We start from the raw sequence: 23,460 nt of genomic DNA on the forward strand, positions 1-23,460 counted from the left end.
TTTTATTGTCTGTAAAGCGTCCTTGAGTGTTAGAAAGGCGCTGTTAAATAAAATGTATTATTATTATTATTATTAATGTTAAGCCAAAGACAACAACGGTGATACTAAAAATGTATCAAAACAAATCGATGTAGACATTTTTGCTATCTGATGCCTGGAAATGTTTTGAAACTCTGCACAGAAATACATACATAAATAAATAAATACTTATATTTGATACAAACCAAGATAAAAGAGAGTGAATCAGAAAACAACAAGGACTGATGTTCAGTATGTGAGAAACCTCCACAGACAGCACTTTTCCCCCCAAACAGCCTGGAAACACCTCACCCACCTTCCTGTTTGTAATTCCTCAATTAAATATATATATAATTTATTGAGAAAGTCAGCCCAGTTTTTCAAATGTTCTGCCCACTGGTGCTGCCTGAGCAAGCACAGGCCGCCCAGTGGATTGTTTGAATTTGGTTGACCAATCACAACAGAGTGGCCAAGCTAACCGATCAGATCAGACTGGGCTTTTCAGAAAGGCAGGCCAAGAGCTCAGACAGAGTGTTTGAGGTGGAGGCATTGCAGTTTTATTTTTTTAACCTCAAAGCACGTGAACCTATTTTAGGAGACCCCCATGATTACAAATATGTTGAAAAGGTGTATAATAGAGGCTCTTTAAAGACGCATCACGCAACGGGGTAGGGCAAGTTTGTTGAGCTGACTTCCGAGTGAAAAAGGCAGAGAAAGAAGCACCCAAATACCAGGTGACGCAAACTACTTTAGAGAGCATCCGCCCGTATGACCGTGATAGTCAGATGGTATAATATTGGGAATTTCAGTCGCCCTTACTGGCTTACTGCAATATACATGTTGCAAGGCTCCTTGGGAGTTCTTTTTACTGCTATGTTGATTAAACAGACTAAGTAAAAGCATGTTGTTGACAGAATAAGAAACCAACAAGATTTACTTTTAGTGATTCTTTATTCATTCTAAGATCCCAGTACATGACAAAGCAGTCAAACTGACCTATACTTTAATACAGCTATAACAGCCACTATAACAAAACAACATAAAAAATTGATCTAATTGGCTGGTTCCTGCTTTAGTAAGTCAAATTTACATTTTAAGACCATAAAGATTGAAATTTACGACCTACACAACGCATTACCGAAAAGAAAAGAAAAGAAAAAAGGTACCACTTGTAACCAAAAGCGGAAATCGCGGTGATCTATCCATGTCTTATTAAAGGTACACAATCCTATTTCAACACATAGGCCTAGCCAAACTTTAACAAACTCTGAGGACATGCAGACATATTTAGCAGGCAGGTATTGCATTTATCACAGGATTTGCAGTTTTCTAACAGCGTACATAACAACACAACCATCCCCTAGAAAGAACTACCACACACCAAACCAACGTTCTGAGGGCAGTGTTCTGCTGGTTTTATTACAGAGCAAAGACTCTAGATGTTAGTGAGGGCTAGACTAGGACTGTAGGACGTCCATGTAGCTGATTCTGGTTTGTCCAGCATCTGCTTTTTTCCCCTCTTCTCTATTCTGCTACATGTGCATGTTCCCGCTCACGGTGTGAAATGCGTGTCCGCCCTGTTGTCCGACATGCACTTACAATCACTGGTGATTGACGGCCTTTGCTCCACTTTGCAGGCTACAACTCAATACTTTTTCTTTCTGAAGCCAGTGTTTCTGGAAATGAACGAGGGTAAAACCTTTTTTAGATCTGACTAAATTAAATTTAAAACCTTGAATGAAAATCTGTCCGTTTTTAAGACGTTTCAAGGCCTTAAAGTTCTGGATTTTAGAATTTTAAGATAGACTGACATGGCTCATTGATGATCGTCACGATGACAAAAAAAACAACATTGGTGCAATTCTACTCTCAACAACTCAGCGCTGTTTATGATTCAATATCTTATAATATACACAACACCAGTGAATCTACATAAGAACCAGAGCCTGAAAGGATAAGACCAGTGAAATTAGTCCTTACCATCCTTCCCATGATGCCGGTGCCCACAGTCTCAGCCTCCACATCAGAGATGAACTCTGCATGCTCCTTCTTTACATAGAAGATAAGCATGATGCCCACCAGACGCACCAACTTTACCTGTAGAAAAAGATGACTAGATTGACGAGTGTCCTTTCATACAGGAAAGGCAAAAGATACATGACAATTCACAGAGGAAGGTTAACACTAGATTCCACCAAGCGTGTATGTGATGCTTCTCAGCAATCAAAAGACACTTCAGTCAATGCTTCCACCAGCCATACAACAAAAATAAGGTTTTTTTTTTAACTTAAACCATGTAAACCTATCCTTGTGCAACCAGTCAATAATCTGCCTACAGGCCCGTTAGCTCTAAATTGACTAGTAAAAATCAGCCCAACTAAGAAGGGAGGAAGCCAGAAATCTAGGGTCTGAATCAGCATTCTCGGAAAGGGAAGTAGATGACAGAATAAAAAGAGAAAGACCAAAAAGTTACTTAAAATATAAGGCCAGACTAAGCTTCATCAAATAAGCGGGGATAACATGATTGTTCCTTATGAATATCCTATGTGATAATCCATGTAATGAACTTTTTTAATGCATGATATGTAGACAGTTACAATGGCTACAAGCAGAAATTGCTGCTTAGTTATCTGCCAGTTTACTGCAACACAATACTTCAAACACAATCAAAGAATGTGCTTATGCTGTTGTCATTTCTACATATGTATATTTGGTTTGTAGTTTATTGTCTTTGTTATTATTTTTGATTTATGGTCTTGAATATTGCAGTTACTATGTCATCTTTTCTTGTTTTTTGACTGGGTGGATGGTGATGACAAGGGGGGGTGGAATATGTTCATATGTTCATTGTGCATATTGTTTTATGTTCAAAATAAATTAAACATTGTTAATCATAAAAAACCACAATTAAAGAAGAATATGCTAAACACCTCCATGTAAGAAAATGCTGAACAAGCTCTACAGACAAATTGCAGTGGGCTTTGCACAGGCCCAGTTCAAATACCAACTTGTGGTTAATAACTATATTAATAAAAGGAAAAACAAGATAAAGAAAGAAAAAAGACTTCCTTACTAAAGCATACTTGGCATCTGGATGCAAGGCCTCGGACACAGCCTTCGTCCATTCCAGCTCTTTGGGGGTGTCATTGAAGAAGAAAGCCTCTTTGCTGAGGTCAAGCTCCTGAAAACTATCAGGAAGGACAAATTGTAGAGTTTTGATGTTTGAGCTTTACCCAGTACTTTCATGGTATTCTCAAAACTTGTTTACTCTTTCACACCAAAGTACTAAACTGGAATGTAGGCAGGATTACACAGTGCTGAATCTGGGGGTGGGCATATTCTCGTACCTAAAACCGAATCAACGGTTGCATAGATCTGTCAGAGCACTATATGTCTGTGTAATGGGATTAAGTGGAGAATTGCAAGGCTATTCTCCAGCAGGAAGAATGGGACTTACCCAATGCAGTACATGTCTGGAGGGTTCAGAGTGCAGCTCAGCCAAGGATGGAGGCTTTCCTTTGGTGTCTGTCCATTCACATTGTATGTGCCGAGAAAAAAGCTGAAACAGAACGGGGCGAAATAAGAAGTTGACACAAAGGAGAGGGACTATAGAGCCATAGTTTGTTTGCCAACTATTTTGAGTTTATTCTGCTGACTGAGTTTTTTTGTAGTTTACAGTTCACATCACGGGAGAGTAAAATAGTCAAACAATGACCTCAATCTATAGTCCGATGCTTTAATGCGTACTCACTAGCTCATTTCTAGAAATGTTATGATATGTAGGTTGAATGAGAACTGCCTTATTCCAGCAATGTTCCAATTCATTCATAGGATAGTACACTCAATCAAAATGTCTTATCGGATGTTAGAATAGTTTCAGGAGCCTCGTCCCAACGTCGGATAAGGGAGTAACTTTCTAAAACGTACAATACGACATTCACACTGTACATGTTTGCAGAGGTAAGAAAGGAGCCAGGGTTTGACATACTCTCTTTTAAGAACTAGTTCTGATTAAGTATACCCCAGGCCTTACACTCATATACAGTTACACCTCTGAACTGTCTACAGTGCAAAGCTACAGTGCAGAATAAAAATAGTCACATTGTCTGAGCCGCCCCATTGGAACTGTAGTGGCTTGTTGAAGTGCACCTAAATTGTGAGAAATGGTATGAGGGAGAAAACCAACCCTAGTCATTTACCTCCCCACTGAGATTTATTCTGCAGGTCCAGATTAAAAATCAGCTTCCTTTCATTCAATAGCTTTCTTCTCTGACCTTCAGGAAGCTGCTGCTTTGCTCTTGCTGCTGCAAAGGGTGAGCCGTATTTTGTGATGACTGCACACACTGTACAACACTTTCTGCCCTATTGGCCCTACCCTCAGCTACCTGGAAAGATGCTGAAGCTGTCTTTATAGAATAATCTTTGAGTGCTGCTTTGCTGAGCTTCAGGAAATCATCAGACATACTCAGTACATTCTCAGTATGTACTGTAATAGTAGATGAAAGCAGGCATTGCATGTGTTCTAGCACATACACATATACATGCATACACACACACATATATATACACACACACACACACACACACACACACAGAGTGAATGTCTGTGTGAACGTTTGTGTAACGGTTTATTCTTTTCTATAATCTTTATATGGCTGTACATATTGAGGCCCAGATGTACCAGCAGGAGGCAGTGTCAGCATCATAGCTAAACCATGACACTGACTTCCGTAAATGCTTCTTTTTCAACCATCTGACAGAAACAAAAACCCTCAATTAAAATCTCTAGGCCTCTACAAGGAAATTAATGACGGTGCACGTCTGAGACAGTGCAGCGTGATTGGCAAAGAGCTAAGTTCCCAGAAATACAAACCCACAGTTGGTTAACTCATTCTTTTTACATAACACTTCTAGGATCCAAACTGTGCTGTGTGCTCAGTTACACTGTGGACAAAACAAGCAGTTAAGAGTCAAGTACCTGAAGTCCTCCGGATAAGTATAAAAGTCCTCATTTTTCAGCAGCTCACACCTGATGAGGTTGTCGCGCAGGCCAAACTGCGGCATGGCCAGTATCTGAGCTTTGTTAGACGGGGTGTGGCTTGAGGAGCGCACAAGGTCATGCCGGTCCTCTCGACTGAAGGTGCTCTGACTGAACAATAGCAGAGTAGAAATAAAAGTTAGGCGTGGGAATGAAAGACAGAGAGATAGAATTAGGGTCCTTTTGTGAGATCTCAGAGTAAACAATTAAACATTAACTGTGCATTTGTTTGTTTGTATGCTTGTATGTATTGCCTGTTCACATTTATAGCCTTACACGGTTACAAACAGGCTCGGGAGTGAACAACAAGGTTTTACGTGGAGTGAGCATTGCGCTGGACTAGATAGCCTATTAAATGCTACCTTGCTTGTTCGGAAATAACAGGGGCTTACAGGCAAACCAGCTTTAAAAGTGACATATTATATACACAACCCCAAACACACAACGAGGGCGACTAAGGAGTGGCTCCGTAAGAAGAATCTCAAGGTTCTCCAGCCAGTCTCCAGACCTGAACCCAAAAGAAAATCTTTGGAGGGAGCTGAAAGTCTGCATTGCCCAGCGACAGACCCAAAACCTGATGGATCTGGAGAAGGTCTGTATGGAGGAGAGGGTCAAAATCCCTGCTGCAGTGTGTGCAAACCTGGTCAAGAAGTACAGGAAACGTATGATCTCTCTAATTGCAAACAAAGGTTTCTGTACCAAATATAAAGTTCTGCTTTTCAAATACTAATGTCATACAAGAAAATGCAAATCCATTATTTAAAAATCATACAACGTGATTTTCTGGATTTTTGTTTTAGATTCTGCCTCTCAAAGTTCAAGTGTACCTATAATAAACAAAATCACAGACCTCTACATGCTTTGTAAGTAGGAAAACCTGCAAATTCAGCAGTGTATCAAATACTTGTTCTTCCCAGTGTGTGTGTGTGTGTGTGTGTATATATATATATATATATATATATATATATATATATATATATGAAAACACTGCAGTCTGCTGTGACAGTGACAACAGGAACCCAGGCTAGAAAGCTCTATTCCAATGCAGTCAATATGGAATGAAGCTGAAGGGAGAGAAAGACATGTAATATTGCTGAACCTTGAAATATTCCAGCAATATGCTGTAACTAAACTCCGTCTATAGAGTACAGGCATTCATTCCAAAAGTGACATAGCTCAGTCTGTCTGCCTTTTCCTCTTTCTCTGTTCCTCTGACAATGCTTTCGTAGCTTTCTGCTTGCTTTTGCCGGCTCAGCCATGACAATACTGTGAAAAAACTCCATCGCTACCTTGTTAGCCGGTTCCTGAATAAAAGTGCAGTGATCCCTTCAGACAAAGGTGAGTATTCATTCTTTTCTCCTCCTGAAATAATTTTAGTATGAAGCAGTTTTTAACAGATTACCCTATTAGTTTAAATATACTTAACATACCTCAGGTCATGCACCATATCTTCTCTGCCTGACTAAATTTTCACAAACTCTCTACATCCTTACTATACGTGTAAGACAGAAGTACATTTCTCAAAATGATTAGAAAAGTAAATGCTTTTTGACGATATTGTCCTCGCCATATGCAGGGATACTCACAAAACGTATTGGAGACGGAGGAGTATCTGAATCAGAGAACAAACTTAAAATACTTAGAAGATAGGTCCCCTCTGAAAAGTAATTCCCGCTTAGTATCAACTAACTAAATAGTATCATAAGAAAGTAGAATATGCCCTATTTTAAACCGATCACATATCTGCTTATCATCTCCTGGATCATAGAATCACTTTCACTGCTCAATAAAAGGAAGGCCACCGCAAGAAAACATGTAAATTATCAAATAGACAATGGATCATGTTTTATTTCAGACTGCCGGTGTTAGCTATTGTAGCTTGCACCTTGAATCATGTCCTACTGCAGACAGAATTGCAACATGAAATGCAATCCAAACGTACATTATGTAACAAAAACAAAGAAAACATTTTCGTGCGGTGGTCTGAAATGAGCTGTAGTGTAGTAAGCTATCTTGTTGAAATACACACACACACACACACACACACACACACACACACACACACACACACACCGCAGAGGGTGCTGTATATGGGTCACATTCCTTAAACTTAGGCAGTCGTTTGTGTACGCATAAGTTTGGTTACACCTTCTCATTCAATGAGTTTCCTTTATTTTCATGACTATTTGCATTGTTGATTATCACTGAAGGCATCGAAACTATGAATAAACACATATGAAATTATGTACTTAAAAGAAAAAGTGTGAAATAACTCCTAAATAGGTCTTATATTTTAGATTCCTCAAATTAGCCAACCTTTGCTTTTTTGATAGTGCTGCAAACCCTTGGTGTTCTCTCAATGAGGTAGTCACCTGAAATGGTTTTCACTTCACAGGTGTGCCTTGTCAGGGTTAATTAGTGGAATTTCTTGCCTTATTAATGGGGTTTGGACCATCAGTTTATTTGTGCAGAAGTCAGGTTGACACACAGCCAACAGCCCTAAAGGACAACTGGTAGAATTCATTTTTTGGCAAGAACCAATCAGCTAAGTAAAGTGAAAAGAGTGGGCAATATTACTTTGAGAAATGAAGGTCTATTGGTCCTGAAAGTTGCAAAAACTTTGAAAGTGTCCCCAAGTGTTGTTGCAAAAACCATCAAGAGCTACAACAAAACTGGCTCAAATGAGGACCGCCCTAGGAAAGAAGACCAAGAGTCACCTCTGCTGCTGAGGTTAAGTTCATCCGAGTCACCAGCCTCAGAAATCGCAAATAAACAGCAGCTCAGATTAGTTACCAGGTGAATACCACACAGAGTTATAGCAGCAGACACATCTCTAGAACAACTGTTAAGAAGAGACATGTGCCAATCAGGCCTTCATGTTCTAATGGCAGCTAGGAAACCACTGCTAAGAAGAGGTAAGAAGCAGAAGACATTTGTTGGGCCAAGAAACACAAGGAATAAACATTAGACCAGTGGAAACCTGTGCTTTAGTCTGATTAGTCCAAATTTGAGATCTTTGGATCTTTGGCCGTGTCTTTGTTTAAAGTGACCGGATGGATTCTACATGCCTGGTTTCTACCGTGAAGCATGGAGGTGGAGGTGTGATGGTGTGGTGGTGCTTTGGTTGTGACACTGTTAGGGATTTATTCCAAATTGAAGGCATACTGAACCAGCATGGCTAACACAGCATCCTGCAGCGGCATGCCATCCCATCCAGTTTGCGTTTAGTTGGACCATCATTTATTTTTAACAGGACAATGACCCCAAACACACCTCCAGGCTGTGTTGGGGCCTCCACAGTCACCGGACCTGAACCAAATCGAGACGGTTTGGGGAGAGCTGGAGCCCAGAGTAAAGGCAAAAGGGCCAACAAGTGCTAAGCATCTCTGGGAACTCCTTCAAGACTGTTGGAAAACCATTTCAGGTGACTACCTCTTGAAGCTCATCAAGAGAATGCCAAGAGTGTGCAAAGCAGTAATCAGAGCCGAGGGTGGCTATTTTGAAGAAACTATAATATAAGACATGTTTTTAGTTATTTTACACTTTTTTGGTAAGTACCTAATTCCATATGTGTTCATTCATAGTTTTGATGCCTTCAGTAATAATATATAAATAAAAAAAGCATAAAGAAGCCAAGAAAAGATGGAAAAAAATGGAAAAATCTAAAAAAAAAAGGCATCAAATGAAGGATTAGACATTTGTATAATATGTCACAAAAGGTTTGGGTGTTTTTTCCGCTCACAGTGCTAAGGAGAAGCAAGACGACCACCATTCACCTAAAACAAAAGTCACTTAACCATTCTAATGACTCCAAAGCTGTTCAGTTAAGGTAATTTAAGCTAAAAAAACTGCATAGTTCCCCTTTAATTTACATTTTAGACTTTAACAACTTTAAAAAGAAAAATTAAACACTGTCACCAAACTGCTGCAGGGCACGTACGCAGTGTGTGTGTTAAAATTGACTGAGGAAAGGAAAGAAGGAATGTACTCATACTTCACACACTAAGTACATAGTATGTTTTAGGCTTTACTGAGTGTCATCTTAGAAATTCCTAATTTAATACTTTTACTTGAGTAAAAGCAAAGGTGTAGATTCACGCTATTCCACTGATCCAGGCGGCGTTGACGCACCAAGAAAAGCAGCAATGCCCCGAACAAAAAGCAGGAAAGAAGACAGCTAGCAAGAAAACATGAATATAAACAGTGTTCAAAATAAAAAACAATCAGCTTTGCAGATTGAAAAGCATGTAACATTTTTGATGAGCCTTAAGGACGCAAAAAACATTTGGGTGACACTGAATGTAAAGTTTTGTATTGAATATGTAAACTTGAAAAGGTTTCAACTTGGTTCGGTTTCATTTTACGTGAAGAAAAATCAAAGCAAACAAAAATGCATTAAGACTAACCACGCAAGAACGTTCACTTTGTTTATTGGTAGGCCTGCACAATTTACAGTTATAAAATCGCGACCTTGATTCACCCTGTTCTTAATAACATTTTTAAATAACTTTGATTTCATTTCATCGATTACCTTAAAAACACAATCATGTAAAGAGTTTTTGGTTTTGAGAGGTCCCACATTAATAAGAAGGCCTTACCTCTCTGGGCTGGAATATGCTTTGGACTTGTGCGTGCCACTGTTAGAACCTTTCTCCCCTTCTATGGTTCCCTTTTGGTCTGATGATTTCTCTGTCCGGGAAGAGCGGGAGAGAAACGGAAGATTCAATTTTTTTTTTTTTATAACAATGGAACACAAAAGCATAAAAGGTAAATGCCAGCGATCCTGTATCAGAACTGCCTGCACTTTGAATAAAAAATGTATATATTGTTTAAAGTTTGCCAGTTAAGAACAAGTGTCTTGGCAGCTGCTGGGAGACCTTCCCATCGACATTATCTTAAACTCTGCCTGAGGTATTGACAACCTGGGAGGACTTACACAAATAAGAAAGAACCCAACCATGAGCAAACACATATTTCAACTCTTTAATAATTAAGAAGGAGAATAAATTAAAGCTAAGTATGACTAAGAATAAAAACAATAGTAACACACGCATAAATCATAAAAGTGCAAAGTCAGAGCTTGGTTGTTGTAGTCAATCGTCTAAGGCTGCCTTTTGCAGTCGGTTACAGTTATTGCATCCTAAGTAGCTGGATTTAATGGGCGAGTGTGAAGTATGAGACAGCATGGCCCCTGTCTCCTGCAGCTTGGCAGGGAACACAGCTGGCTACTCTGAAAGACAAAGCCAAGTTCTTTGAGCAGGAAAATTAACTCTGCAAAGTTATAGCAAGCTACCATAAGAGTGAACCTGAACAACAGCACTGCTTAATGAGCCAAAAGATGAGATACACAAATAGTTGTCCATGTTTATAATCTTTTTATGAACATTACCTCAACTTGGCAAACTGAAAGCCAGTTTGTCTCATCACAACATCACAATCCCTGATGCATGTTTTCCGATGTGTTTGAGCAGCATTTAACGCAAAAAACAGAGGCTTAAATACACTGACATTATGACTGTACATGGGATCATATCATGATGACGGTACTACTACTAATAAAATTATACAACTATTTTCCGAACAAGGTCACAGGGGTAAGGAAATCAAAAACAGGATAAACCTGTGAAACAAAAAGGATTGGAAAAAAATTAAAATGATCCTATCCAAACAATGCAAATTAAAGTTAAAATAAGTGTGACTGACAAAGCTTTGGTAATCCCACATCCTAATTTCTGATAGAAGGGTGTGGTTTTTGCCACAGCTGTGTCGAATGCAGCACTAAAGTCGGAGTCATTTACAACTGAAATGTCTAATGCTTCTACCACTATAACCACAACTGGTGCAACGTAATTTTTTGCTGCTTCTTTGTTGTACAAAGGCAACTCAGAGAAAAGGTCAACATGTCAGAAATGCTTACACAGTTTGTTTCATTTTCTAAAAAAATAAATAAAAAACATTAAACCAAGAACAAACAAAGGCTAGGCTTTGCATGGTCAAATATAAGCATGCTTTTTTGAAATTATAATTCAAAACCGGTGTCTTTTTTTGTTTGCGTGAACAGGAAAAGAATAGAAAAGTAGATGGCCCTTTGTTTGACTGAGAAAACCACTAGCAAACTGTGAAAAGCTTTTGGAAGTGTGCACAGCATGCTACATTTTAGATGGTGAAAATCTCCACGTGCACATAAAGAAAAACAAGAGTTAACCTATAAAAAAAGATGAAGATAAATTGATAACCCTTGGATTCGTGGACTCATGCATATTAATAAACCGTAACCCATTACAGATAGGTTTATCCTTTTTTGCACTGATGGTACAGCAAATTTACAATGTGTCTTCTATACTGCTTTAAATAGCAGGTGCATCAAAAGTACTATACAACAGACAATTGTTATGTTTCCTCAGTAAACTACATTGTAACTGGAAAAATTTGAACAGCAGCATTGACTCAATAAACATCGTACCATGCAAAACTGAGATTATCCTTGTAAAAAAAAAAAGCAAACTTGCAAAAGAAGAATTAAGACAAATGTGACTTGATTTAAATTCTCAAATGGTAGTTATACATGAGTTATTCATGAGGGTTTTGTGTGTGTGAGTACCTAAGATATTTCATGGCATATTTTACATTCCTGCTCATGCTTTGAGCTAATGAGCTTTACTAAACTTTTAACCAGAGGAGTTACTTGTACGAAGTCCGACTAACTTCAATTTCACACGCCTATGCCCCTTATAGCTGCGGTTGATCACAAGTCAGCGTCAATGTTACGTTGTCTTATCAGGTCTCAGGCTCTTAGTATTAAAACAGTCATAGCTTTATAACTACAAGTGCACAAAGTTCATCATTGCACAACTTCCCTAAACTAAAAGTAATAAACTGTAGAGGAACCAATTTAGTGATATATTTTTTAATATCTAACGTTAGCTAGCTGCATCTACTATTGCAAAAAATGGCAGGGGGGCTTTTCTCACAAGTGAAGACAAAGCCGATTGAAAGCACCCAATTTCGTTACCAGGCAGTGGGAAGAAAGTTTACTGACAACTTAGAGGGTGAGCCACAAGTGAAATCCCTATCCGGAAACAGCAAGAAAAAAAAGCATCAAACTGCCTAAGAAGCAAGAACAAAACAATATCCCAATAAATGACAATTCGGTTTTCAGTATAAAAGACGTTACTGCACCACAAACGAGAACAGGTGTAACATTTTCTGTCACATAGACAGACACAACACCATGACCATTTAGCACGGACAAACATTAGCAATAAGTGTATCCACCGTTTACATGGGCTAACGTTCACGGTAGCCTTATATTGAGGTAGCAACAGGATAACATTAGTAGTAACGTTATTAAGATAACCATTATTCCGCCGGACGAATACTGGCCCTTTAGCTAATCTGGGCAAAGCTAAGGTTCTTTTAAATAACAACTAATGTTAGCATAACTAACGTTACCCCCGCGTTACTATTTGCTTTAGCATTAGCTAGAAAGCTATCATATTAGCATGGACTCAATACTAAATGTAGGGATGAGATGGCGTTTCCTTTCTTTCACTACTTCAAAAAAATTCAACACATTTAAGAATATTTTTCATACCAGAGTCTCTCATCATCACACTAGACAACTCCATGCACCGCTTCCACGCATTCTGTGCAGAAGAGCAACGTCCACTTTGTGTCAGACCTGCCCATGCTAACGCTTTAGTAGGAGGAGTTTACCTTCCCTGCTGCTGCCCGCTGCAGATACAGACGGCCGAACAAACACATATCTACTAGGCAGAAAATGCGACCGGAAAATGCTTCATCATATCAGTATTACATCCGGAAGTTAAGCTCATGCACTCCCGAGAAGACATTATGTAACCCTTTTGTTTAAATAACACTTTAAAATACGTCTATATTAAAACTCTCTGTAAGGGCCAGTTTGATGAAAAATGTGGTATGAAAATGTCTTTCTACGTTCACATACTTTTGCATGCAATGACAGCATGCCTCTAATCTAGCAAGCAAAAACATAATGTATGAAATCTGGGTGAAATGGACCATCAACATATAAGACAAATCCAAACAAACTTGCATACAAAGTGTATCCTACATTTCACAGCATGAATTGAGAGATCTCATATGGAATCTTGTTGCAGATCTTTTATTTATTTTTCTGCCAGTAGCCTATCATCTAATTAGCTTACTTTACAGGTAGAAGGTAGGCCTACATTACTTTTAAAACCCTCCATTGTTTAACCAAATGTTGGTATGGGTCAAAACAAAGCATGCATATGCTGTTTAAGCTCCAATGTGGAACAAACTGACCCTCAGTATCAATCAATCAATCAATGTACAGTATTTGTCACATCAAATTGTATATGATACAATTCCAGTAAAATGTAACATCAGTTCATTAAAAGCCTGTAAAAACCTAGCTTTCTTTCTTTCCTGCTAAGCCATGTCAAACCGATTGTCTGATTGTTTTCCTTCTCCACATGGCTCTCTTATGAGTTCATTTGTTACAACTCATATGCAGGTTGGGCCAATTGCGTGTAAAGGAATTGGTAATTACAACCCAGTTTTATCATGCAACCCTCTAATGTAGACTTTTATCTGTGTGCGGTTATCTATCTCAAAAAAGAGAGATAAAGAGATAAATAAGAGCATTTTTCATCTACTGCACAAATACTGGTAGATCTACAGTATTTCAATTTATCATCATTTGTATGTTTTATTGGACATAAAGGTAATGGGTGGGAAATTCTACAAATAAAATGATGACAAACCTCTTTTCTGGTGCTGGTTGAGTTTGTTGACTGTTGTGCCTAGGGGAGATAGGGCCTGTTTGAGAACTCCAAGGCCTCTGGTGGTTTTGTGGTACTTGCTGATCCACTTAAACTCTGGTGCCTGTGTGGTTGTCTTGCAAACATCTGAAGGAAGAAAGACAGGACCACAATGGAAATAAGTCCTTGACTTTGTTTTTTTATCCTCAGTTGTATTTGATGTCTTTACATGTGTAAGACATTCTTGATACAATTAAATAAATCAAATCAAAAGACAGAGAGAGAGAGAGAGAGAGAGAATGAGAACAAGGTAATATAATAATATAGCATAATTGCAATAATGGAGAATATGGGAGAGGAGAAGGTAACAACAGCTGGATCTGAAATTTGCACAGTGCTGATTTGTCTTCAGGTAAAAGTAGAGACTTGAGAACTACATAATTGGCCAGATCCTTGGCATGAACAATAAACCCTTATTTATCAATTCCACTTGTACTAAAATTAAAAGAAGAGCGGTAATTTTCAAAGCTTTTTATATCTTGCTTTTTCATATCTGCCTCTCCTAGTCTGTAAAACCACTACTGCTTTAAGTGTGATTACAAGATACAAGTGCTACAGTGCGTAAAACAGATCTCTGTTTTAGCTGCCTACCTTTTCTGTTTTTCACACTCTTCCTTGTTACAACAAGAGGTGCCAGCTCATTTAATCTTTCCATCACTGGTATCCATCACCAGGTTAAAATATGTGTGGGTAATCTTAGAGTACCACAAAAAAATGTAACACATACAACATATCAGACTTATATCAGACGTCCGTGTTCACCATGACCAAAAGGGAGCCAGTGGCAAAAGTGACACATCTCTTGCAGAAGCAGACAGTCTATTAACCTTTCAATGGTCCATTCAATTCAGATGAACAGCAAAAAGTAGTTCACCAGGCATTTAAAAGAAAAATACAAGTCCTTTTTTAAGCAGTTTTAAAGAGTACACCATCCAAACCTCACCACTTCTCTCTCTATCTGTGCATGTCTCTTTCGTTTTTGTCAGCCATATGTCATGTAACCAGTGACTGATAGATGAAGTGACACCATCGGTTTGTAGTTCTAAAATTGGCATAAGTTGTGAACCACAGCCACCTACAGTCTCACAAATGTATTTGTATATTGTTTTTTAATTTGGTTTTTGGAGTAAACTAATGTCAGATTATAAAAAACAAAGGCATTTCATAGCTTGCAACATAATGTAACCTCAAGGCAATTGAAGACTGGCTGAGCAGGTTTCAGCCCAACAAAGGGTTAGAGAAGACTAGTTGTATTTCTTCACACGTGGGGGCCTCCAACTTTCATAAAAGAAAATCTGAAGATATGAACTATTAAACCCAAATGTATATAAAGAGGAGAGGGTTCATGTTACTGCACTAAATTAATAAACTTTCATTGGTATCCTTGCCAATGTCATCTCAGTTAAATGCATTCATTTTAAAAGGGGCTTTCTTTCTTCTCCTGTAAAAATGTCACACATCTCTGAGCGCTGACCTACCACTCCACGCCCGGTTGACCTCGCTAAGGAAGAGCCGCGAGTGGGACCCAAAAGGAAGTCTGAGCTCTAATTCCTCTTCCTGGTAGCTTACTCTCATTTTAGTATCGGCTCCTGTAATCGGATAAAGAACACAGGAAAAAAACACAATGTTCAGTTTCATTCAGTGTACCAGTTTTGTGGCGCATAATGATCGAGCTGTAGTGGAATGAGGGTTACTCACCCACAACCGCAAGTTCCTCTGATGAGGAAACTACAAAGAGTGCAGCATGAGAAATGTGTGAGAGCAAATTACTGCCATGTCATTTTTAACTAGAAACAATAGTTATCTCAAGAAACACATTTGTATTTCTCCTTTTTAATTGCCAGTCTGGATTTAAAAGTATGAAAGCAGCTCACCCTCCACAACAGCAAAGTCAAGGGAGATGGGTATGATGTCCTCCAGGGAAACATCATCAGCAGTAATGGCCATCCTTCGATGGGTATAAATAAAGATTCTAAAAAATATTACAATTGGAATACGTTAACAGTGGATGGGAACTTGCATGGGTGGACACAATTAATATACAATGCAAGGCAACAGCCTTGCAGCGCTGCAGTAATTACTACCATTGTCATATAATATATCATTTTTTTTTACTGTGTCAGACAGGTTGATGCAACTCTGTGTTTATTTTTAGGCCAGTTCCTGGCCTTGCCCTGGATGCCATAATGATGTCACTCCCTCGCCTTACAAAATTACATTGTAAGGCTTTAAATACTACCATAGTCGACAATACACAGAAGCTATATTATAGCAACATGGCGTCATGACTTTGTGTAAATATACACGCCAACTTTCTTAAGCCAAGTGGCGTGGCATACGAATTGGCATGTTATACATACGCCATTTCATGAGATCCGTCTACATGTGGTATCTTTTAAAACTCACGCATGCTCTTTTGTTGACTCCACCAATCCCAGCAGTCTGCTCTCTGTAGAGTTATCAAAGAAAACATCGCATTGGACAGCATGTTTGTAGTTCAGTTAAGGATACAGAGGAAATACGTTCATGTGTACCTTCAGTTGCATTTTTGATATTTCAGCAGGAAATATGACCTTGCTCTCATTTCAACTTATTTTTTTCAGTACAATGGGCAACATTTTACGTTTGTTTCCTGCAGCATAACAATTGGTTAAGTACATGTCCTTGAGTATTTCAATTGTATGCAAATTCCTCTACATTTCACAGGGAAATGTCTTTTTTTACCCATTCATATTTACTTGACATCTGAAGTTACATAACAAATGCATAATTTATCTATCAACCATATTATCATGATAAAAATATGATAGAATCTTATAGATGTAACCACCCAGCAGTGTAACGTTTAGCTTCTCCTTGACAACATTTAAATTAAATAAAAAGGCTGCTTGCATGTTAATGGTCATTAATAATAGTCAAATATGATATCATTTTGCTGCATAAAAAGTACTTTTACTTGTGGTACTTTGACTTAGCCCAAGTAACATTGTGAATGCAAGACCGAGTATTTTTTTTTAAAGATTATTTTTTGGACATTTTAGACCTTTATTTCCACAGGACAGATGGAACTTCCATTACAGTATTTTTTTTTAATTGGTATTGTTGTGGAGTCTTCCACCACTACCACTACCACCCATAAGAAAGCAGCAGCTGTTGACACAAAGTTGCCATCTTGTGGAGGAAAAGTGTCAAACGTTGGCCCAAGATCTCTGCGAAGTCACACCCGACTAAACCTACACTGGTGCTGTAAACGTGCACTGTAAATACCTAGATTGAAATCACAGCCTAAGTGAGGTTGTAGCCTACTGTTTATTTAGATGGATGTCAACCATGTGGCTGAGACTTGACCGTAAAGTCCTCTCCTATTATTCTACAACGGAGTTAGTTCAATGTAGTTTGACGCAGGTAGCCTAAGCCTTTGTTTGAGGTGCTCACAATCCACAAATCACCGCATTAATGTCGAAAAGGATACTATGATGCAGTTTTCGTCCCTTTCCAACGTTTCTTGAATTGCGACGGATTGATCCATAGTGACGACTTGTGTGACAACGTCTTCCCCCACGCTTCCTAGACGAAACTATCCGGAGGAGTTTGAGTAACTCAAGTTATCCTACTGCTTTCAAAGTGCAGCGCAGGAGAAGAGACACTTCAGGGGCCTTGTGTAATCCAACATTATATTTTACTTTTCGACCCAGATGTTTTCCTCTTCTTTTTTCCTCCGTTGCTGGCCCGACCCAGCCTGCCACGCACTGATTCCTTGAGCACCCGTGGTGACGTCACACCTGGGCTGTCATCAACTCAGTTTGGTTTGGATTAGTCCTCAGGCTTTTAATCCAAAAAGGATTAGTCATACAATAGAGCCCTATCCCAATTCATGCAAAGTTATATCAAAGCTTTCGAGGAGGTTGGATGAGCCATCAGGTCAATTAGGTTTAACACTTTTGTGATGCATGTGTAGGGTTAGGGTCACATACATTTATGCAGTTAAAAAATAAATATCATATTACATTTCTGGGTAAATTTTCGTTGTACGTTAGTGAACTTTTTTGTATTTGCAAATACAAAAAAAGTAGCAAATAGTAAAAAAAAACAAAAAAACTGTTCTAAATTTTTCCAGAAGCACCATTGGCATGCACACAGACTGGCTACGCTGGATTTGCTCTCACTTAATCTGTAATCCATATTTGGGTGTTTAAAAAATCTGATAATGATATATAGTAATTTTAAAAAGAAAGAAATACACAAGTAAAATAAACAACAATCTTGACACAGTAAATGTAAAAAACAGAATATTGAGTGGGTCATTTTATAGAGTAAAAATCAAATTGTCAGTGCTCTGCCAAAGACAAACTATATGTAATGGTGACACTGTGGCTGACACTTTCTACCCATTGGCTCACTGATACCAATATGACTGCGATAAGTTAGACTTGCCTGGACGATTTATCATTTTAGCTCTAGCACAGGACAATATTCACTGTCCAATATTCCGCAGAGTGGCCTCAAACTTATTCTTACTGAACTGTAAGAGCAAGATTTGTCTTTGAGTATGAGAACTGTTTCAAATCAGGTTAAAAAGTATTCATATCCTTTGGGCTTCTTATATAAAAGTGCCAATACAATAATGTAAGAAATACTCGCTTACAAGTGAAGACCCTGCGTTTAAATTTCCATGTAAAACTAGAAGTATTGTCAGTAAAAGGTCTCTTCTGTCTGACTGCTAAAAGCTCATACACATCTGAAATGTGACAGGGGGCATCACCTAGACACTGCTTTTTTGAATAAAAGGATCACAAGATAAGACAACAGCAGTATATTGTGTTTGATTAGCTTATTTTGATTTAAAATCCTATTTTTAAAAAACAGCAACTGCTGAAGTGTAGTGAATTAAAAGTAAAACAATATGGAGATACTCAGGTAAAGTAAAAATTGTACTTCATAGATATTACCTTCTTAATTACTTTCCACCACAGTTCCCTGGAAGCTAGACTTTCTGGAAAATGTGAAGAATCACTCACCTAACCACTTGATTCAGTTAGCCAAAGGTTAAAGGAAAATGGACATAACCAAAAAAAAGATGAACAAAAGTAATAATAAAATAATGCTGCTGGAACTTTGTAGAACATGTAGGTGCTGTCAGCCATTAGAAATGTCCACGTTTCACCCCACTCAAATGTGTGACTTAATCAAAATATGATTCCCTGACGTATTGTTTATTAGATTCATTTCATTTTCAGGCACAACCAAAATGTATACAGTACACAAAACTAGAATAAATTGTTTTTTGTTAAAGTCTGATTTCATTTAACATTTCATCATTTACCTTAAAATATACTTTGTAAACCACAAAATTTGTTTATAAACCACACAATATAGACATCCAATTTACGATTCACAAAAAATATTAGACAAAAAGTAGCCTAAAGTACTAAATTGCACATTTCATTATGATAACATCTACAGCAATGATTCAGCGTACCTTCACAACATTCTGTAACAGCTCAACATTTGGGTTTCATAAAGTGCATGTAAAGTCATAGCTGCGTCCCTCTCACAATAGCTCGAGATGATAGGGATAGGTTGTGGTAATAAAACATTCATGACCATGTTAACAAATCAATGTTGTGTTTAGGCTCACTAACTCATGCCAAAATCTGAATGGGTCTTCATTCCATTTAAAGTGGGAAAGCAAAACTAGAAATTGTTGTTGGCTTTTTTAAGTCAAGCTATTCAAATTAAATGAGTTCTTAAAGCTTCAATAAGAACATAGTTTCTTTAATGTATCATTTTGTGAAATATAAAGGTAGTTGACACCTGAAATGTGAAGACTGAGCTGCTTGTGGCCTGTTTTTCTTGATTACTGAAGTTGATTTTCATTTAGAAATACTGTTCAAAGACATTTTTCATTGGTCTTGAACCAGAGATAAAACGTGATTGGGAAACTTTAATTAAACAAGAAACAAAGTCATCATTGTAATTTAGACTTTACATAATTCCATACATATATACATTACAAACGCAAATGAATATCAGTGAAATAAACGAAGTGGTGTTATCCTCTGTACTGCTAAGCTCATTGTAATGGAGGGACTGCAAATTACACAAAGCTCTGATTACATAATTGCCTGCACAGCAGCTGAGCACGCTCTTACTCAGTCACTCACTGCAGCCAAGTGATGGCGAGCAGGCAAATTAAGGAAGCAATCAATTCTTTGTGAAGATGAGGACCTCTTGTGGCGAAATTGGGGACATTCAGCATGCCGTTCAACATGAGACAGGAAGCTGAAGTGGTGGCGTTGCAGCACTCCAGAACACACGGAGGTACTGTGGAGGTCTTGCATGGGGTTTGGCCAGAACAGTTAGTGCAACCTGCTGTCCACTGGAAACTGGAATCTTTGGTTTCCTTTTTCAGCTGCAAAAGCAATAGTGAGTGAGAAAGAATAGAGCAAGGCCTACAGAACAAGTGGCTGGAAGTCTAAATATGAGATATTAAAATGTTTGTTTTCTGTCCATTCATTGTTATAAACACTGAGCATGTTTTATATATAGTAACACATTTATATCTTATACAGACAATCTGAGACAAGTTGAAGTTAAGTTGTGACTATCATTCAGTATCTCATTTATATCTATAAATTATTTGGTTGAATTTTTTTGTTTTTTTCAAACTTTGAATTATTAATACTTTCCATGACTTACAGGCGTTCATAGACTTTTGACTAAAACACACAACATTTGGGATAAAATCTCTTTGAGCAATGTAAAAAAAAAACATTTCTTTGTTGTTTTTCATTTTTCATAAATCTTTCTGCAATAGTTGTCTGTATAAATAGTTAACGTTGTGAAGATTGTTTTACCACCCTTTTACCACCATTTTCATTTATTAGTTTTATAATAGATAAACAATTTTTTTCTCATATTTTGGCTCCCTTTCTACATTGTTAAAATGAAAAATTGGTTAAGGCAGTCTTTGTTTGTGCGGAAAAAAACCCAGATGCATATGGGGCATGGACAATTTTGCTGAAATGCTAAACAAAGAAAAAAAAATACATAGAAAGCCAGCAGAAATGTACCAAAAAGAACTTGGACTCCATAGTGTTTCACATTTCAATATTGTATTTAGTAACATGGTATTTAATGTTGCTGGAGCAGTTCTCACCTGACAGTGGGGCTGTGAGGCGGAGCAAATTTGGACTTCTTGGAATTTTGTGTAGCAATCTGTACCGACACATACACCTGTATGGCATTTCTTTCCCTGAAAAAACAATACAGAAGAAAGGATGGTACTAATCTCACACCACACCTGACTTACAATGTTTGACAAACTGTTATATAGTTAGTAATAATGATAATGATAATAATTGGCAGGATGTTAGTGTAACCACTGGGAATTGGTTAAAGTTCAGTATTGTTAATACATTTTTTTAGTCAGAAAGACAATTTGTGGCTTTTTCCTTACATTGTTTTCTGTTGTTTGCGGACTGGTGGCAGTCATTGTAGTGGCTGGGGTGGGTGTTGTTTTCGTGGTTGCAATTACTATAATTGTGGATATGTGGATCAGAGTAAAATATTAAAGAAATTGCAAACTTATGACCTAAAGTGCCCACTTTCATGATTCAAGAGATAACATGTAACATTTTGTTAGGACATTGTGAATATGATTTAAAAAAACATTTGTAAGAGTCATGAAATGGGATGCATACCTGTGGTTGTCATCATCATCATCATGGAAGCAAAACTGCTATTAAGGCAGCCAGTCGAATTGCAGCAACTCAGAGAGCAGTTGGTCTGGGAGGTGTTGACGCAACTATTAGCACAGGAGGCGCTGCAGCTAACAGTGTAGCACATGTCCATCTGTCTAATCAGCTGATATATGACAGAATGACATGTTAGAAAACACATTTTAATTGCCTTTACCGTTTTCTTTCTCTAAATGTTATGGATCATATAACAAAAACATAATACCATACGGAATTGCATTATATAAAGATTTAAAGTGTTAAGTGTATAACAAAAGGATTATTAGCATTTACTTGTTGTAGTTATTAAGAGATACCACTCTTTTAAATGCTCAGTTGCTTCAATGGATTACTAGGTTACACTTTACTTGAAGCTTTCTTCATAACAGTGACATGACTTTTTCATGAACGTGTCATGAAACATTATAAACAAGTCATAAACGGTCATGACATAACACTTTTTTAGTGTCATTAAGTTTTGCAATAGCAAGTTATGGTTATTGTTAAGGTTAGAGTCATTATAGTGTCATTACAGTGTTGTGTGAGTGTCATGTGTTCATGACGGTGTCCCTTATGTAGAAAACTTCAAGTAAAGTGTTACTGATACACCGATTACTAATACAGAACATTTGCATATTTTGATGGATGAGCATGCATAGGTTGTGATGCATTTTAGGACATTTGATCATAATTTGTTAATCATATAAAATAGTTGTGTTAGATAGTTCAAGAGGTTTTGTCTGTCATTTGCATCCCTACCTGACAAAAGTCACCAGCAGCACAACGAGTGGCATTCCGACTGTTGTACATTGTGTAGCAGTCTGAGTAGTTACATGTGAATGAGGGACATTGTATCTGTGTTTGAGTGAGATAAAAGGCACATGATGAAGATGAGAGACTAAAGGGAAACGTGCGTATGCAAAATTACACTTCTCTCTAGTAAGGTGGACTTGCAATGCTCATTGGCGTAGGACTTACCATAGCGGTTCCATTCATGCTACCTGTAGCGAAATGATGGGTGTCACAATCAAAGATAAAGATTTTATGAAAATAAAAATAGTTTTCTAATTTTTTAAATAAAGCTGGGAGGTTAACAACATGTTATTTAGTGAAATTAAACATACCATTGAAGTTTGATGAAAGACTGGTGGACATCAGTGAGGTCATGGAAGAGTTTGAAGTCATTGAGAAAGTTGAACTAGTCCCACCTGTGACCTTGGCGGTGCTGGACTGCATCATGGTTACTGTAGAGGAGGCAGAAGGTTTTCCTGAAATTGTATCACTGATTACATTGGTTGTGGTTGCGGGGGACTGGGTGGTAGTGGTTGATGCTGAGCCTCTGGAGGTGGTAGTGGGTGCAGGGGACTGGGATTTAGTGGTTAATGCCGAGTCTCCAAAGATGGTTGTCGGTGACTGGGTGGTTGCTAAGCCTCCAGAGGTGGTAGTGGGTGCGGGGGACTGGGTGGTAGTGTTTAATGCTGAGCCTCTAGAGGTGGTAGTGGTTGCTGGGGACTGAGTGGTAGAGGTTGATGCTGATCCTCCAGAGGTGGTTGTGGATGACTGGTTGGTTGCTAAGCCTCCAGAGGTGGTAGTGGGTGCGGGGGACTGGGTGGTAGTGTTTAATGCTGAACCTCCAGAAGTGGTAGTGGTTGCCGGGGACTGAGTGGTAGTGGTTGATACTGATCCTCCGGAGGTGGTTGAGGGTGACTGGGTGGGTGCGATGCCTCCTGAGGTGGTAGTGGGTGTGGGGGACTGGGTGGTGGTGTTTAATAATGAGCCTCCAGAGGTGGTAGTGGTTGATGCTGATCCTCCGGAGGTGGTTGTGGGTGACTGGGTGGGT

At 38.3% G+C, this 23,460-nt stretch overlaps 2 protein-coding genes across 5 annotated transcripts in view; both read right to left on the bottom strand.

Annotated features, from left to right (window-relative positions):
• inpp5b (inositol polyphosphate-5-phosphatase B) overlaps nt 1-17,635 on the bottom strand; it is a 25,065-nt gene extending 7,430 nt beyond the window's left edge. The window contains exons 1-12 of one of the 4 annotated variants that reach the window (XM_034874642.1): nt 17,354-17,634; nt 16,288-16,367; nt 15,756-15,853; nt 15,580-15,609; nt 15,360-15,470; nt 13,899-13,968; nt 13,825-13,868; nt 9,655-9,745; nt 4,997-5,167; nt 3,476-3,577; nt 3,092-3,206; nt 1,999-2,115 (exon numbers count right to left, since the gene is read on the bottom strand). In XM_034874642.1, coding sequence (XP_034730533.1) covers nt 1,999-2,115; nt 3,092-3,206; nt 3,476-3,577; nt 4,997-5,167; nt 9,655-9,745; nt 13,825-13,868; nt 13,899-13,968; nt 15,360-15,470; nt 15,580-15,609; nt 15,756-15,853; nt 16,288-16,367; nt 17,354-17,410 — 1,086 coding nt within the window. In that variant the 5' untranslated portion in view covers nt 17,411-17,634. Of the gene's footprint in view, nt 1-1,998; nt 2,116-3,091; nt 3,207-3,475; nt 3,578-4,996; nt 5,168-9,654; nt 9,746-12,650; nt 12,884-13,824; nt 13,969-15,355; nt 15,471-15,579; nt 15,610-15,755; nt 15,854-16,287; nt 16,368-17,353 lie in introns of those variants that run through there. The other 3 variants (XM_034874641.1, XM_034874644.1, XM_034874643.1) reach the window with 3 other exon arrangements.
• Nucleotides 17,636-19,674: 2,039 nt separating this feature from the next.
• LOC117945877 (mucin-5AC-like) overlaps nt 19,675-23,460 on the bottom strand; it is a 4,700-nt gene continuing 914 nt past the window's right edge. Inside the window, exons 2-9 of the mRNA XM_034873606.1 lie at nt 23,252-23,460; nt 22,745-22,864; nt 22,599-22,621; nt 22,380-22,475; nt 21,585-21,747; nt 21,341-21,417; nt 21,041-21,136; nt 19,675-20,293 (exon numbers count right to left, since the gene is read on the bottom strand). Coding sequence (XP_034729497.1) covers nt 20,042-20,293; nt 21,041-21,136; nt 21,341-21,417; nt 21,585-21,747; nt 22,380-22,475; nt 22,599-22,621; nt 22,745-22,864; nt 23,252-23,460 — 1,036 coding nt within the window. The 3' untranslated portion in view covers nt 19,675-20,041. The remainder of the gene's footprint in view (nt 20,294-21,040; nt 21,137-21,340; nt 21,418-21,584; nt 21,748-22,379; nt 22,476-22,598; nt 22,622-22,744; nt 22,865-23,251) is intronic.

The sequence above is a fragment of the Etheostoma cragini genome, chromosome 6 (assembly GCF_013103735.1).
Source record: "Etheostoma cragini isolate CJK2018 chromosome 6, CSU_Ecrag_1.0, whole genome shotgun sequence".
NCBI lineage: Eukaryota > Metazoa > Chordata > Actinopteri > Perciformes > Percidae > Etheostoma > Etheostoma cragini.